Source organism: Echeneis naucrates, chromosome 19 (assembly GCF_900963305.1).
Source record: "Echeneis naucrates chromosome 19, fEcheNa1.1, whole genome shotgun sequence".
Lineage (NCBI taxonomy): Eukaryota > Metazoa > Chordata > Actinopteri > Carangiformes > Echeneidae > Echeneis > Echeneis naucrates.
This window is the reverse complement of record NC_042529.1, coordinates 10,282,365-10,299,021: the sequence shown is the minus strand read 5'-3', so window position 1 is coordinate 10,299,021 and position 16,657 is coordinate 10,282,365. Positions and strand designations below refer to the sequence as shown.

The 16,657-nt window shown below is 40.1% G+C and overlaps 2 protein-coding genes across 3 annotated transcripts; one reads left to right on the top strand and one right to left on the bottom strand.

The window, feature by feature from the left end:
• Positions 1-6,997: 6,997 nt before the first annotated feature.
• On the bottom strand, positions 6,998-9,839 carry lyrm1 (LYR motif containing 1). 2 transcript variants are annotated; one of them, XM_029528473.1, is made up of 5 exons: positions 9,664-9,839; positions 8,546-8,717; positions 8,390-8,450; positions 7,544-7,575; positions 6,998-7,443 (listed from the first exon to the last, which is right to left on the bottom strand). In XM_029528473.1, exons 2-5 carry the CDS (start codon positions 8,702-8,704, stop codon positions 7,330-7,332), a joined length of 366 nt encoding a protein of 121 aa, XP_029384333.1. In that variant the 5' UTR covers positions 8,705-8,717; positions 9,664-9,839; the 3' UTR covers positions 6,998-7,329. The 2 variants fall into 2 exon arrangements, with proteins under 2 accessions (XP_029384333.1, XP_029384335.1); XM_029528475.1 differs by lacking the exon at positions 9,664-9,839 and having other exon boundaries at positions 8,546-9,645.
• A 293-nt stretch (positions 9,840-10,132) lies between these two features.
• Positions 10,133-16,577, top strand: dcun1d3 (defective in cullin neddylation 1 domain containing 3). Its single transcript, XM_029528472.1, has 5 exons — positions 10,133-10,491; positions 11,601-11,683; positions 12,548-12,598; positions 12,720-13,267; positions 14,566-16,577. The coding sequence occupies exons 4-5, from the start codon at positions 12,831-12,833 to the stop codon at positions 15,107-15,109; spliced, it is 981 nt and encodes a 326-aa protein (XP_029384332.1). The 5' UTR covers positions 10,133-10,491; positions 11,601-11,683; positions 12,548-12,598; positions 12,720-12,830; the 3' UTR covers positions 15,110-16,577.
• Positions 16,578-16,657: the final 80 nt, after the last annotated feature.

The window sequence follows — 16,657 nt, the reverse complement described above, 5'->3', positions numbered from 1 at the left end:
CTAACTACACTAAGTAAGGTTGTGTTTCCTGTAACGGCTGCCAGTGGTCATGGTTGCTTTGCATCCCTGCAGCTCGCTGTCTGGCTGGCTACACTTTTTCCATTTTTGTTTGATGAGGCTGGTGCTTTCAGTGAAGCCGTCTCCTCACTTTCACTGTGCAGCGCTGAGGCACTCTGGCTTTCTGCCCTGTCAGCCTCCTCCTCCTGCCACCTTGCTTTGTCTCTGACTGCCCCACCAGCCCCAAACCCCCGTCACCCTCCCTGAGGAGCCATAACAGCACTCCATCCAGCGAAGATGTAAACCAAGCTTGCACAACACCAACACACCCTCCTCCATTATTCATCCGCCCCCTTTAATGAGTTTTCCATCCACCTTCATGCACCTTGCACAATTAAAAGAAACAATTATTGTGTTTGATCACTTTAATTTCACTTTATTAATGTATTGGCCCATACAATTTCTCCTCCTGTGTTTCCAATCACAAGAATGAGTAGGGAAGCAGTAAATAATGGAACTGAAAATGTGAAATGATGGTGTGCTCCTCAGCCGACAGGGTGCCCTAAAATCTACAGCAGCAGCACCACAACACAATGTGAGGAAATTAAATAGATATTTCTTTCATGTTATCATTTATCTCTCAAAACTGAATTAATCTTGTTGCTAGTTTACTTTACAAATACCAAGCTATGCTTCCTGCAGAAGCCTAACACATCTGCTAGTCTAATCAAATCTTACAGAAATTAATTTGATAATTAGTCCTCCTCTGTGGCTCTTTTCCTTTTGCACCAAAGAACAGTCTAAGCTTTCTCTGCCGTGCCAGGCCAAAAGATCGCTTGTCAGTCACACAGATAATATGTTTGTTTACATACCATGATCATGAAAAGGAGGCCAACTAAATATTTGATAGCTTCTTCGAGTTACAGAGGAACAGTCACCCTGTGACCCAACACTAGAGGTGGCCCTCAGCACATCCAGTCATTGTTAAACACCTCTACAGAGCACTGGCTCACATTTGTGGGCACATGACTCTGGTTGGCAAATAATATGAAGCACTCTCAGGCTTTGTGTTCTCACTGCTGTCTACACTGGCCACGATTATGACTCTCAGCAACTAGTGGTTTTCAGTGTGCCAAGTATAAACTCATTCTGCTGCTGGGTGTGAGGTATGTATAAAAAGAACAAAAACCCAGAGGACAAACTTGGGGCAGCTCTTCCTGACATCCTCTTTAAAAATTTAAAATAAGGTTGATATCTTAGGTGCTCAGTGTTGTTCATAATGATTGAATTGACACGCCATCACCCCTGACCCCACCTTGACTCCGTGCACACACTTGAGTCCTTGGATGTTCTTCACACACTTTCCGTGGAGCATCCCAATGGACAGCGTTTAGCCGAACATGCATCAACATTTGACTGTGCGCTCCATGTTGCACACACTCAGCAATAGTTGCTGCATTAAACTTGAGGCAACTCACACACACCTCCAGTCCTTCTCTTATCTCAGAGCAGACTCTCTGTGAGCAGACACAATATGAAACGTATATTCAAAGAGAAGCCAAAGAAGGATAAAGAGCGAGTGGGACGGAAGTGAGCAAGAGAGCATGAGATGAGACAAAAGTCTGACGCAACACCAAAGGGCAATTAACTGCCTACTCATGCTGTTATTGTCAATGGCGTGTCCAAATATAACACTTTCAATTAAAATATCAAATCTTTGCCTGGTATATTTTCTAGTTTTGTTTCTTCTCATCACTTATTTCCATTATTTATCTGAAAAAGGACCATAGAAAAAATTTGCTCTGTACTTCAAACATGATTATAATGACAAATTATTTTTGTGCTGATAACTGATATACTGTATCATTATAATATGGTCTAATGAATCTGAAGTGTTGCAGAATGGACAAATGATAGAAAAAGATATTTTTAATGGAGGCTACTGGAGAGTGCAAAAGAATCCATCCACATGTGGAGTTCATGTGTGAGTGGATTGAACACTGACAACAGCATCAAAGTATAGCTTTCTTAGGATGAGTGTTGCATCTCTTTGGTGAAAAAGAAAATAAGTCATTCAATCACGGAAAAAATCCCACAAGCCTGCTGAGATATATTCAAATCTTCAAGACTTTAGAAAACGCTTGATTGCCTTTTTAAATCAATATATACCATGACTCTGATGAGGATGATTGCTCATAATTGAATCACTGAAGCACCAGTCTAATCAAGAACTGATAATTATTTAAATCAAATGTGCAACAAAGAGCTATAATTGTAGTTTTCACATCAGAAAGCATGAAAGGTCATCCAGGTCGTGGCTGCAGAACAGCAGACAGGGCTGCAGTGTTATGGCTGTGACGCTGTTGTAAGTGGCTTTTTGCACTAAACTACAATACAATACAATAGAAAATAATTAGATCGATTAGTGTCCAGTAAAACAAAGTGTTGGGGTACAGTATGTTTGTTTAAACCTGAACATAATTTACATGCCACTAGTAGCAGCACTATTATCTGCCTTATCTTGTGAGTTCTGATCACATTGTGAAGTGAAAACAAGCTTGTTATTTATTTAATGGCGGTTCAAGCTTTGCCAGGACAGTTGCACGAAGGCGAGTTGACCAGGTAAGATGAGGAGATGAATTCCCCCATTACAAGCCTCTGATTACCTTAGCACAGTTTCTTAAGGACAAAATTAGATGTCTAGCTCCTGCAGTATTCTCTACCCTATCAGTTTCTTTTTTTTCCTACTCCCATAGTTTCTTCCCCCATACTTCCCCCAGGGTCTCTCCGAAACCCCTAAATAATGCACAGGGAGTGAAGGGCTTAAAGGGGTTGTTTGATGGATCACTCTCCTCTTCATGGAGCTGTTGTATTCTTCTGGCACTGAAGCTTATTTATCATTTCATAAGGACACTGCTCTCAGGTGAATCTCTAAATATATACATTTACATTAGACAGCCTTTAAAATAAGACACTTTTTTCCTGATCCAGTTTATTCTATGTGACACTGAAACTAAAATGGGTCACATCCCTGCTGAGACACTTTCAGGTTCTTTTTGAAAGCTTCTTCACATACACTGACATCAACAACTTGCCCGTTATAGCGCTTGTAAAAGTCTTATTGTTAAACTGAATATCTGTAATAGGTTGTTATGCCAATCAGAGACAATTTTAAATCATTAAAGGAGGTAAATCTAAATTAGAATGTGTTTCAATTTGAGTTCAAACCTTTGTTACCTTTTGTATTTTCTTCAATATTAACATCAGCATCTCAAAACCACACTTGAACCAAGCTCCCAAACAGGTTATTGCTGTTTGTTATTAGTAGATAAACATGGTTATTTCACTTTCATTCATCAATTTACTGAACCTAAACACATAACTTGAGTGTAAATGTAAAATGTTAACAACAATTTTCAACAAACTTTGAATGGACGCTAATAGATGTTCATCACTTATTTCATACTTTCAACTGATGGGCCTGGACAAGGAGAAAAAGTATCAAACAAAACAAACTGAATATCTATATAAAGTCGCCTTACAGGATAAAATTAGGTGATTGAGGATGGACAGAACAAAACAAACAGAACAAAATATATAAAAACATTTTAAAAAATTTGACACTTTATATAGTTTGAGGTAAATAACCCACATGTTTTGTCATATCTGCATGTTATACTTATATACTGCTACCAGACTACTATATACTTTTTTCCTAATGCAGCTTTTTAAAACTAATTAACACTTACAGACAGCTGTAATTTTTTCACGCACATATTGTTTAACGTGATACTGCACAGTGGGAGGCATGGCCACAACAGTCAACAGTTATCAGTACTGTGAAGTTTATCGTACCAGGTTTTGTATTTTCATGCGTCATAATGAATAGCCTGCCGATCACAGTTCACAATCTGTGATATTTCACAATCAGATAAATCAGCAGGCTTCCACAGGATGTGTAACAACATCCTCTCTTATCTTTCCGCAGAACTCGCTGACAGCATGTGCAAAGTAACAGATTTATGCCCCATTTTTTAGCCACTACACACACACTTGGTTTTTTTACAGTAAGATGATGGAAAAAGTTTAATTGAATTTAATTGAAAAAATCTGCTAAAATCAGCTAACAGTGAACAGTAAGGACGAACGGCTCTGTGGGACAAACTCTGTAGTCTAAATGTGTACAGTGTTGTTATTTATATAAAATATATATTTACGTCTTTGTATATAATGTTGTTTCTTCATCTAAAAAGACAAACTAACTGTTGTCCTCATCTTATTTAGTTTAATGTGAAAACTTTACAAAATGAATGAAATAATATCCCAGCTAGAAAATGAATGAATAAGAGAGGAGACAATGCTATATAGAGTAAGTCACGGGCCAGCATCAATGGTAAGATAAGTCTGATACTGCTGGTACCCTATTAGTGGCCAGTTGTATTGAACAGGATTATTTATTACTGAGATAATATTGTCTCCTGGAAGAGAAGCCCCACACTTTAACTGAGTTTATTTACTGTGGGCCAGATAATTATCTAAGTCTGAAGTGGTAATGAACGTTACACACTCTGCAGAGAACCAGAGAGAGCACTCCAGTGGCTTTTTGCAGGGAGGTGGAAATAAATGATTAAAAAAAAAAAGGAAAACAGTGAAAGAAAAAAAGGTGTTAGTGGTTCAATGGTGAGTGTTTTTCCTGTTAATAATAAGCCATCCTTTTTTACACTGTGCAGTTTCTGAAAAATGTGTCATTAGGTGCCTCAGATGGAGAGCAGAGCCTGTGGTCCGCTGACTCTGGTGAAGGTCTTCATTCTTCTGATAGGGGAGCTTCATGAACTGCTGCTTCAGGCCTCAGTGTAAGTACGGTGTGACCCCTAGTGGATAAAGACTGCAGTGATTCAGCGTCACACTGTGCAGTGTGTTCAGAGGTGTTTCCTCTGAGTCTCAGCATTCAACAAGTTTCCAAACTGTACATTGCTGTATTGTGTGTTTTTCCAGTGAGTCATGTGATCGCCCAGTCAGTCCATCATTTAATCATCTTGTGTGGCAGAAGGCTGAGCTGATGTGCAAACCTCTTCATGATTGTCTGTCTTTCTGCCAGTTTATAGTTATTAATGCATTCGTAGATTATGGCTAAACTAGTTTGGCTGGAACTGATGTTGTCGACTCATCTTCCCACTGCATCTCCTCAGCTCACCCTCAGTTAGTTTCCCTTAAGGATTCTTTTACAAACCCAATTTTCCTGTGTGCGTCACATATTAGGTCCTGTAGCACTGTGTGGGATCTTTGACAGTGTAACTGAGACAGGAACAGGCGAAGAGTTCAAGAAACTGATCTGTGCGCTTTGATTTTAAGTTCACATATTGAAGCAAGAGGCAACAGCTGCCCTTTTGCATGCACCTACTTCATATATCCACTGTCTTTCTCTGTCTCCCCAGTGAGAGCACAGAGTACTATATAGAATGGGTTTATTCCATGTTCAACCCAGGGCCTCTTATTTCTAGCAGGACCGTTCTGTTCTGAAGACACCACAGCCTGAAGCCTGAGGCTGAAGTCTGGCGTGTCAGCCGCAGCTCTGACGTCACTCGGCAAGACATGCACCCTGCTGTGTTCATTGGGCTCCATCATGTGGCTGAAGGCATGCCAGTGTGACGCTGGAGCACAAAGAAAATGCCCTCAGAAAGTCTTAGAAGAGGAGACTGTGCTTGTCTCATTGACTCAGTCCAGGGGAGGACCTTATAATGATCTGATAAAGTCCGCATACAGCACTGTATCACCAGAGAATGAAATGGAAATGTCCAGCCCAGTAAGTTTATTTACTGATCCACATTTTGGATTTTCTGTGTCACTGCTGGAAAGTGGAGCAGAAGGTTAAATATAGTGGTGTCTCCTCAGAAGACAGCAACTGCTGCTTTTCAGATACATTTGCGATCTAGCCAACTTGGTGAAAAGTGTCACTTTACTCAAAGAGGAACTTTTGCATCTTTTTTCTGTTTTGATCCTAAAATGACAATAACTGACTGACTGAGACATCTGATTTTCATCAATGGTCCTCCTTTACTGATTCAGATTAGTAGTTCAGGAGGGCAGGAGCCAGTCCCTGCTGGCACTGGGTGACAGTACAGGACAGGCCACCATTCCATCATAGAGCTGACATATATTGACAGACAGCCAGTCCCACTCGCATGCATGCAATTATGTTAATGTGAATGCCTTTGACTGTGTGAGGACGTCAGAGCAGGGAACCCACAGGGACATAGGATGCACATACAAACACAGAGAAATACCCAGAATGAAACCCAGAGCTGTCCTCCTGTGAGGTGATATAAACACTGCACCTCTGTGCTATGGAAAAATAAAAGATAGAAATAACCTACCTGTAATAAGATTTAAAATACAGCTACAGAAGTGTTGGATCGTGTCACATTATTCTGAGTCACTTAAGTGAAATAAATCATGAATGATGGTAACTACAACAAAATAAAAAAAAATAGAATGAGTCTATTTACTTTAACCTGCAATATCATTTATGTTGGCATGGACTCCACCAGCTACTTAATAATGAACTTAATAGCTGACAAGACTTTTTTCATTCCTTTTCTTTCCTGTTCCTCTTATGTTACCTTACTGGGCCGTACTTTATGAAGTTGGCATCATGTTACTGACTTGTTTGGATTTAGCTACAACAAAGATGTAAAGTTGAGTTAAAGACATTCATACTGTAGCTCTTTGGTTAGCTAAGATCTCAGTGGCTCCGACCTTCCTCCACAAACTTTCAGACCCACCATCTGCTGATACCAGTTTTATATAAAACTTGTTTCCCAACACCCTTCATGTGATTGCCAACATATCTGACATTTACTTAATTTGTTCTACATGATCAAACAGGCTGTCTAAATGGAAAGGCTTAAGAAGGAGATAGTTCCTAAAAAATATGAATGCTTGTCATGAGTGTGTACCACAGAAACATAGATACCACTGAAATCTGAATTTCCTCATTTTTTATTAGACTATACTGAGAGACTGTACTTACGTAACATTTTTGTATCAAGACAAATCAGAAAAAAAAACAGTTTGATATAAAAAATGTGAACACTATTTTTACACAGAATAATAAATAGAATATACAATATACAAGTTGACCTTATATTACATTGAGCCAAATAGAAGGAGAAACTCAGTTACAATTAATTTCCCTGAATGACAGATCTTCTTGTATTAGTTAGTATTAGTAGTGCTGGCAATGACTCTGCCCATGAGATCAGCTTGTGACTGCACTTTTGTTTCCTGTCCTTGGTAACTGGAACTCTTGACGTGGATCGGCGAGAACAAGCATCAGGTCTCATCATGTGATTGTAAGTAAATTGGCTTGGCCTGCTTCCTCAGGCGCTGCTGTGCTCGCAGCTTCCTGCCCTTCTGAGTTGCCAGTCCGAGTGGTGGCAGGTACATCTACAGGATCATTCAGAGAACATAATCATTGAACTAAATGCAGAAACAACATAAAAACCGGAGCAGAGTATGAAGGCTGGTTAGATAAATGGTCACTTACAGCCCTTGGATACGGGTTCCTGTAATGCAGACCTGTAATGAAAATTAAAATGTTTGAAAGAATTGTCATCATATGAAACCTTGAAAACATATAACTGTAAAAGGAAATCTGATAGACCTTGGGTGATTTTTAATCTGTATTATTTTATTTACTCCTTTCAAAGATAGATGATAAATCTCTAATACCACCCTGTGGTACAATAACTTGTAATTATAGATTATTCAATAGAAAGATGAGCATGTGTGTGTGTGTGTGTGTCTATAAGTCTATAAATGAACTAATGTTTCAAAATCAAAATTAGAATCTAAATGTAATCTATAATCAAAATTTTGAACAAAAAAAAAGAAAATAATGTTTCACTGAAGTGTTGGCAAAATAGAAACACATCATCAGGTCAGTATTTACTCCTCATGAGTAACACTGAAGACTTTTGGATGGACACAGTGGCTCAGGACAGATACTGTATCACAGTTCATCACAATTGACCATGTTCTCCCTGTGTGTGTGAATGCAAGCGTGAGTGGTTGTTTGTCTCTGTTTGTCTTTGTGTTTTGGGCCTGTGATGGACTGGCAACCTGTCCAGGGTGTACCCTGCCCCTCACCCAATGTGAGCTGGGATTGGCTCCAGAAGCCCTGTGTCCCAGAAACGGAAAAAGTGGTAGAAGATGGATGGATAACATTTTTGATGCTTTTCACAAGATTTAGGGCTAAACACAAGAACACATCCTGAAATAGTCATTTGATCAGCAGGAAACATGGGACCCTAAATAGTGTGGTCTATCATGTGCTTAGAATAAAGCTTGGTCCAAAGTTAAATAAGGCAAACTTGTGTTACTGGTGTGTTACCTATTTCTATCCTTGCTTCACATTCTTCTATACACTTCTTTACTGCCTCTTGATCTGTGAACTAAAAACAAGTGCAGATAAGAAAGAATTAGTATTGCACATGGCTGTAAATCATCTGTCTGTTCTTTTCTGCAACCAGAAAATTATTATTCACACCTGCTGGTTCTGTCTGAACAGAGTCCGAGCCTCCTGAAGAATGTACTTTCTTTCAGTTTCTGTGTCACTAGTGACACCACTCTGTGCCTGCCAGGTTCGGGCGATGCGAAACACTCTCATGTACAGAGATAGCACTGTCCGGCGTGTGGAGGCCATCATCTGGGGTCACAATCTGTTAAAACAGCAGACACTTGTACACTACACAGCCTCCTGCTGAAAAGGTGTGTAATTTTATCAGCAAGTTTAAGCACATATTCATAAAGACTCCAAATACAATCCATCGTGTTTCCAACACTCTGCCTTTTGTCAATATATATACCTCTGCATACGAACTCAGCTGTTGTTTGATGCCAGTTTGCTGTACACCACATTTGAGGAGAGAAAATATGTTTTTTGTTTTTGTAAGTGGCTCCATGCTATCTAGAAATTTTGCAGGTAAAATAAAAAAACGCTCAAAAAGCCTCCCCATTATGTTTCGACCATGTACTCTAAACATTGCAGCGTGCCTGTGTTCATGTATCAGTGATGCTGGAGTAACACCTGAGGAGCCGTGTTTTTTGGTGAGTTTGTAAGAATTGATTAAGGAGAGCATTGAGGGATTTACACTGTGTGAAAAACAAAGGTACAGAAAAATAAACATGTAGGTCCTGCCACTCTGCAAGACGAGGCCATGGGAATTGTTAGCATTATAAGACGTGCTTTTGTTTAAGTTATGCTTTTACAAAGCTGCTTTCAGCGTGTCCCCACCATTCAACATTAGATGTCACTAAAACCAACACTGGTGTGTTTATCAAACAAACTTCCTACAGCTGCTCGTCTGAGTGTATAGTACCAATCGTATGTTCGTATATCTGTGTGTGCGTGAGAGAGAAAGATTTATTGAAGTATTGTGTCATTCTAATGATAAGAATTCATTTTTGTCATATACTCCGGCACCTAGCACATAGCTAGCACCAAGCTAGCTCTCCTTGAGCCTTCTCACGCTGACAGCTCAAAATGAGCATCTGTTGTTTCAGAGCGGAGTTACAACAACATTCACATCAACGACTTACACCATCCTCATCTCACTGAACTCATTATGTCTCCCAATTTATCCGACACAACAAACTTAGACCTACCGAGTATGTGAAAAGGAGACTACCTCCCAGCAGCTTGTTAGCTCTGCAGAAACACATTTGTCGACTAATGATGACGTCAAAGACTGTAAAGCAGAAACGAGAAATAATCCCAGAAATACAAATGAGATATATTCCCTTTTTTAATAGTAGACGGAGTTGATTACAGCTTAGACGTTCATAAACGGCATTTCTACGATTCACCTGTTATCCGTCAAATGTAATAGATTTTAGATTAGTTAGAACAAATATTCTGTGTTTCGTATTATTCTCCAAAAGCCCAGTAAATATCACCCTCAAAACACACGATCGGTAATTGTTTCTGAAATAAGTAATTCGTCTAGGTGTAGTGTAGGATTTTTAAATTACACGCCTTTGTTTTAAAAAAAAGAAAATATTTATATTAATCGTTACCACCGCGGAGATGAAGATCAGCTGTTGGAGGAAGTGATGCAGGAAAATGCCCATAATGTAGCTACACTCAATGACTAAAAGGGGAAAGCACAAAGAAACTGGCTGCAGTACTCCGTGCTGGTCTTTTAACTCTCACCAAAGAGCCAACACTTTTCAAAATGGGACCAAAAGCACGCCCTGGTAGCTAGTTTTTTATTTGTTTTTACTCTAGATGGGGCGAAAGACGGGATATTTTTTGAGGAAGTTTTTTGTCAGCTGCGAGCTAGTTAGCTAGCTGTCTGAGTTAACGCGACGAGTTTTGCCTCAGTTCTCCTCAGCTCATAAACGCCGCTTGGACAACTTACTGACAACTTCATCTGTACTGGCATCCCCGAAGTGATGTACACCCAGTCCCACACAGGAGATATACCCCAAAAGGTAAGTTTGACGGGGATAATTGTGGCATTTTTCGGTGTTTTAAGTGAAAGACCTAGCTTAGCTGATAGCTAACTTTGAGTTAACCGAGCTGATGCTAGCTAGCTATGGCGACGTCGTCAGGGCCAAGCAGTTCAGATGTAAATGGCCCGGCGGCGATGAAGTGTTGGTAATAGATAACAGCTCCACTTTAAGTACAATTTGAGTTAGTGAATGGTAAAAGCACCAGGCTTAGATCATTGTCAAAACACGGGCTGGTGACATTTTGGTGCTGTGCATGTGTTGTTGGGCTCACTTGATTCTGTTTGTCCTCGACACTTCCCAAAGACGAGAAGTTGGTGAAATGATGTGAACGCTGAATAACATTAGTTCGTGTCACATGTCTGACTTAGCTGAGGCCGTGGACTGGCAACAATAACACAAACATCACACATTTGTTTTCCAGCTAAACTTATCCCGCGGCTTTCTGACTAACAGTCTGATAAACACGTATTTTTACAAACATAACAAGCTAGCTTATTAAAGATACTAATTAAATTGTCGAATGGATATAAAATAATCAGCAGGCTTTCAGGTGTCCATCAGATGTTAGTTGACGGTAACGATAATGGAGCCGGAGAGTTTTGCCTCTACATGCCCAGTGCCATGATCAGTCATGCACATTTGTGCTGATGTTCAGTTTGGCCTTTTCCTTAGCTAATGATTTGGCATGATCATCACACAAAATAAAAGTTTGTCCGGGGCAAATTAATCAAGAAGTGGCTCGAAGTTTTGGATTTAGCCATGGAGGCTTATTGGCTGTAATTCAGGACAAAGCTATCTTGTGCCCTGAGTGGGATCCCTCTCTGGACACCCAGTGTTAGATCATTTTCAACCCCTCAACCAGAGATATTTAAGCCTTTCTTAAATCCTCAGTGCACAGTGTGTTTTCAGTTCAGATGCCATGAAGCAGTTTTTGTTGTAGTTATAAATCAGACAAACTAATCCTACATTGGGGCAATCCGCTGTGCTCACATTTCACACACTTAGCATGTTGACTGATGTTGTCCTTCAGGTCAGGGAATGATGAGCTATCACTTTCTGCTTATGATGACAAGATAATGTCTTTTCAGCATTGCAGATGTCAAGGTCACAGTGATGGAGCAGATTAGAAAGAGACTTTGATCTGCGGCCAGCGTCATCTGAGGGACTGCCTGTAAGTAATCTCCTGATCAGTTACTTGATTCACTATCAAACTCCAGATCTACTATTGTTTTTTTTTTTACTTTTTGGAAATAGATTGACAGTAGAATGGTTGATTGCATTCGTTTGTATATGTGGAATGGGCATATAATGTTGGGTTGATCTCAGCAACTCAGTTCTCATGCAGCCAGTTAGCACTTCTTTAGATTACCCGAAAAAGTATACAATATCATTAGCTGCCTATTGTTTGTAAGTTCCTTGTCCCTATTGTTATTTTTCTTGTCCCTCAAGTCAAGGATTAGTGGAAGATATTAGTTTTTACAGTGATATTATTACTCAACATAACATTTTTCCCCTATATTTTATTCTAAACATGCCAGAAAGGAGCTCACAAGGCCCAAATTATGCTTCTTATTGATGCAGTTAATTATGGCATCTTCAATTTGCACAGTGTCCCCTTGCTCCATGGTTGCTGTTGTAGCAAGCTTGTAGATTTTGTAAGGGCATTTTTCTTTCATCCACTGTCATCACTGCTGGAAAGTGCAAAGGAGATAATGATGAATGTACAACCTAATTTAGAACCCACTATCAAGTAGGAATTTTCTAATACTCTATTTTCACTCCTTACACAAAGATAGATACAGCTGTACTTAAATTATTTATGTAGAAGAATGAAAAAAAATAAATAAATAAAGTTGCCCACTCTCATTTACATTAGTTCATGTAGAAGTTAGTTCTTAAGAAAGTAGTGATGTTTTTTCTGGTTAACATGAAACCAATTTTACCTCAGTTGGTTTCTGTGGCTGTGATGTTTTTCATGGGTTTCTGTTGTAACCGGCACTGTTTATAAGTTGCTCTCCACTCTTTCTCTTTTTAGAGTTTTCTAGTATAACAGTGGAAAACCTGGAACGTGGCAGATTTGGAACAGGTAGAGCAATTCATTCAGTTATTTTTTCAAAATGTCTGTAGTTCAAAAAATGTTTTACCAAGATACACAGAAATGAAGATCTTGACCTTTTTATTCTGAGCAAGATTGTTCTTCACCTCAGGCCTGAGGGTATGTTGAGGCTTCTTGCCAGTCCAGAGCAGAGGTGTGTAGGTGGTTCAGACGGGGACTGAAGGTGAGGAGGAAAGACAGACAAGGGACCAGGGAGGAAGACATGGGCCAGTGTGTCACCAAGTGTAAGAATCCAACTTCCTCACTCGGCAGCAAGAGTGGAGATAAGGAGAGCAGCTCCAAGTCCCACCACAAGAAGGGTGGTGGTGGTGGGAGCCACAAAGAAGAACCCAGTGCCCCATGTAGCAAAGCCACCAGTGAACTGTCGAATGGCACCAAGGCCTTGGAGGTTACAGTGGAAACACCTGTTGTACCTGCAGTGATGGGAGAAACACGCAAGGATGAGTTTCTGGATGGAGATGGACTGTCAATGCTGCGCATTGAGGAGCTGTTTTGCTGCTACAAGGATGAACAGGAAGATGCCATCTTAGAGGAAGGCATGGAGAGGTTTTGCAATGACCTGTGTGTGGACCCAGCAGAGTTTCGCGTGCTTGTTCTTGCATGGAAGTTTCAAGCAGCCACAATGTGCAAGTTTACAAGGTAAAGTGGGGATAGCTACTGGATTGTAATTTGTTTTTAGTTAAAACTAAACATTTTCATACAGAGAAAATAGCAGCTGCAACGTTGTTATTTGATCTGTATATCTCTAGTGAAGTGTAAGCTGAGAAGTATGATTTAAATTGAATATTTTGTTAATATTTAAGAAAGACTGTCAAACTCTCCTGACATCACACTTACACAATGCACACTATTGACAAATATAAAGCTCTCAGAACTAAAACTCTCACCTAAATTGGCTTTACAAGTGTTGGTGTGTATCAGGGCAGCCTGGCCATGTTATAAAGATTGGTGCCACATGTCCTTTCACATGACTACTCTTTATCTGACCAGGCAATCTGCTTTTGAAGGGGTTACCAATTATCATTGAAAAATCTCTTTTGATATGTCTAAAGTATTGTAGCTCTATTAAATATCAGCAACTTTATATTTGACATGTGGCAAACTGCTTTTTACTATTACCCCATAACATGTACCATTAAGGGCCCTTTCACTCTTCTGTCCATGGCACATTGTATGGCACTAACTGCTCTACCAGAACTGTTTGACCTCCAAGTCTTCAGTGTTTCACTCTCCACTGGCCCATCCATCCAATCTCATTCATCTTAAAACACACACACACACACACACACACACACACACACACACACACACACACACACACACACACACACACACACACAGTGTCCCACTGTCAGGTAGGAGACACAGAGGAAATGGATCCTATTCTGTGCTCCCACTCTGCAGTTAGTGTCACAGATGAATAGCTCTCACTGCTGGCTGGGTCACTTGTCACTGCTCCCCCACTCTGATTTTTAACTCAGCACTTTTCTATCCAGAGGCTTTGGACAATACCACACTCTGGTACCAACATGTTTCATTGTCAACTGATGCTTACTGAAGCTCTTTATATAACATTTGACTTTGAAAGCCTATATTGTTGTAGGGCTCAAATAACAAAGTATATCTGTATGGGTTGAGGCCCACAACACTGACAAACATGCTGTTTACATCAAAGTTGTATCTAAAATCTGAACGTTTTTCACTACAGTTTGTAAATTCATTCTTTAACTGCAAGGGACCATGCCTTCATTGTCAATGATGTTTTTATTTCTCTTACTCTTCTAGACACACATCCTTTTGTTTGCATTAGCTGACTTCACAATGCTCCATTGTTGCTCATGTCAAATTAAACCAATTACTTAGCTCCTATAGCCTTGTCGAACAGTATGCTCTCCAATATCATTCTGATGTCCAGTTCTGTTTCTTTGTTTAATCAGGAAAGAGTTTGTTGAGGGTTGCAAGGCCATCCAGGCAGACAGCCTCAAAGGCATCTATTCCCGTTTTCCCTGCATGCTGTTGGAGGCCCAAGGCGAGGAGAACTTCAAGGACCTGTACCGCTTCACCTTCCAATTTGGCCTGGATGCAGAAGAGGGCCAACGCTCACTGCAACGTGAAATCGCCATTGCACTATGGCGCCTGGTTTTCACCCAGGACACACCTGCAATCCTGGAGCGATGGCTGGACTTCCTCGCAGAGAACCCTTCAGGTATTCGGGGCATCTCAAGGGACACATGGAACATGTTCCTTAACTTCACACAGGCAATAGGGCCTGACCTGAGCAACTACAGCGAGGATGAGGCCTGGCCCAGTCTCTTTGACACCTTTGTAGAGTGGGAGTTGGAGCACAGGAAAAAAGAGGAGGAACAGGCACAGATGGCAAAGGAGGAAGAGCGGAGGTGTACTGAGACAGAGTCATCTCCTAGCACAGACAGACTTGAAACAGAGGGAAGCCGCGGCTCACAGACGTGGGGGGGCCACTGACCAGGAAACAAGAACTATTTGCTAAGAAGGGAGGGATGTGACCTATAAGTGAACTGTACATCTGTGAATCATTGGATGGATATTAGTATTACCATTACAGCTGTTCATTTTGCTCTCCTTTTCTGTTGGGGTGGGGTTCCTGCTTTTTTTTTTTTTTTTTGAAAGGGCTCTAAGATGTTATGTTTTAAGCACTTCTATTTAAGTTATTATTTTACTTTTTCTTCCCCCATGTGTGTTTTTAATAATTGGTCAATTTTAACTTACCATAATAATACCCCACCCACCATAACCCCACACAATAAGAAAAAGCCTGGTTTAAAAACAGAAAGCCATACCTTAAACACAATTATCATCTAGACAGTTCATTTGACCTGATAACACTGTTGATATGTTTTGTAAGAAATAGTTGATATTAAATAAAAAGGGAAATTTGGGCATCCTGTCTACAAATAATCACTTTCAAAAGATTTATCATAAGGTTCGGGATCAGTGAAATCATCTCGATTGGACTAGTTTAGTTGGATTTTATGCTTTCATCTTGCAGTGCTGTGGGGATGATTTGGTTGCGCCTATGTTAGCCTCATACCTGTTGGCCTGCAATTAAACATCAAACAGTAATGAATACAATTGTCATGAGGGCATTTTATTTTGGAAACAATACAAATTACATTTACATTCTTAATTCAGGTAAGTTGCAATATCCATTTAGAAAGAGATCCACCCTTTCTCTTGTGTTGAGTGTTTTTGAGTGCTACAAGCACATTGAACAGCTTAGTTTGTTTAAGCAGCTGGCTATACTTCTTTTTGACCTCTAGCATCTACCATTTTGATGTCCACCTATTTTCAAAAGCCGCGAAGTGTATAAACCACAATGATGCTGGCTTTTATCAGATGCCTCATTGATTTCATATAAGGAATTTTGTAATATGAGAAATGGGCTCAAGCTAGGTCTTGGTCATTTCTGGACAGAAGATGCCTAAACCTGTGTTGTGTTCAGGACCATTAAATGGCACCACACAAAGCTTTTATTGTTTACCCTTAGCAGTGTAAGAGTCGTCACATCCCCAAACTGCTATCCAAAAACCTGTGTGCACACTTCAGAAGTAATGTTGACTGCTGCTGATGATGGTTGTTGAGATTGCACAAAAACCAATGGCATACTGAGTCGCTATACTTGCAATGCTTTGCAGAGAGATCGATATCACCCATATTATTTCCATTTTAAACCTTTTCCAAACTGTAGGTTGGTCTTAAGTATAGCCTAGGGCGTTGTAGGATGATTGAGTGTTAACTAGACATGCTGGCTAATCAAGTGTCTGTGATATGGGTCCAGTATGGTAAGAGGTTTTCCATGACCTGATATGTTTGGTTTACATCTACAATGGTTTTACTTCAGACCCCTTTGTCCTTTTTTATATAAAATGTATTGATTTATAATAATAAAAACAGTGTTGAACTTTTGACTGCTGATCATGGAAATGTGCATGTTTTAGTTCTCCACATTTCCCTGTAACTTGATGCTGGATGTCCTCCGTGTGCTCCAGCGGT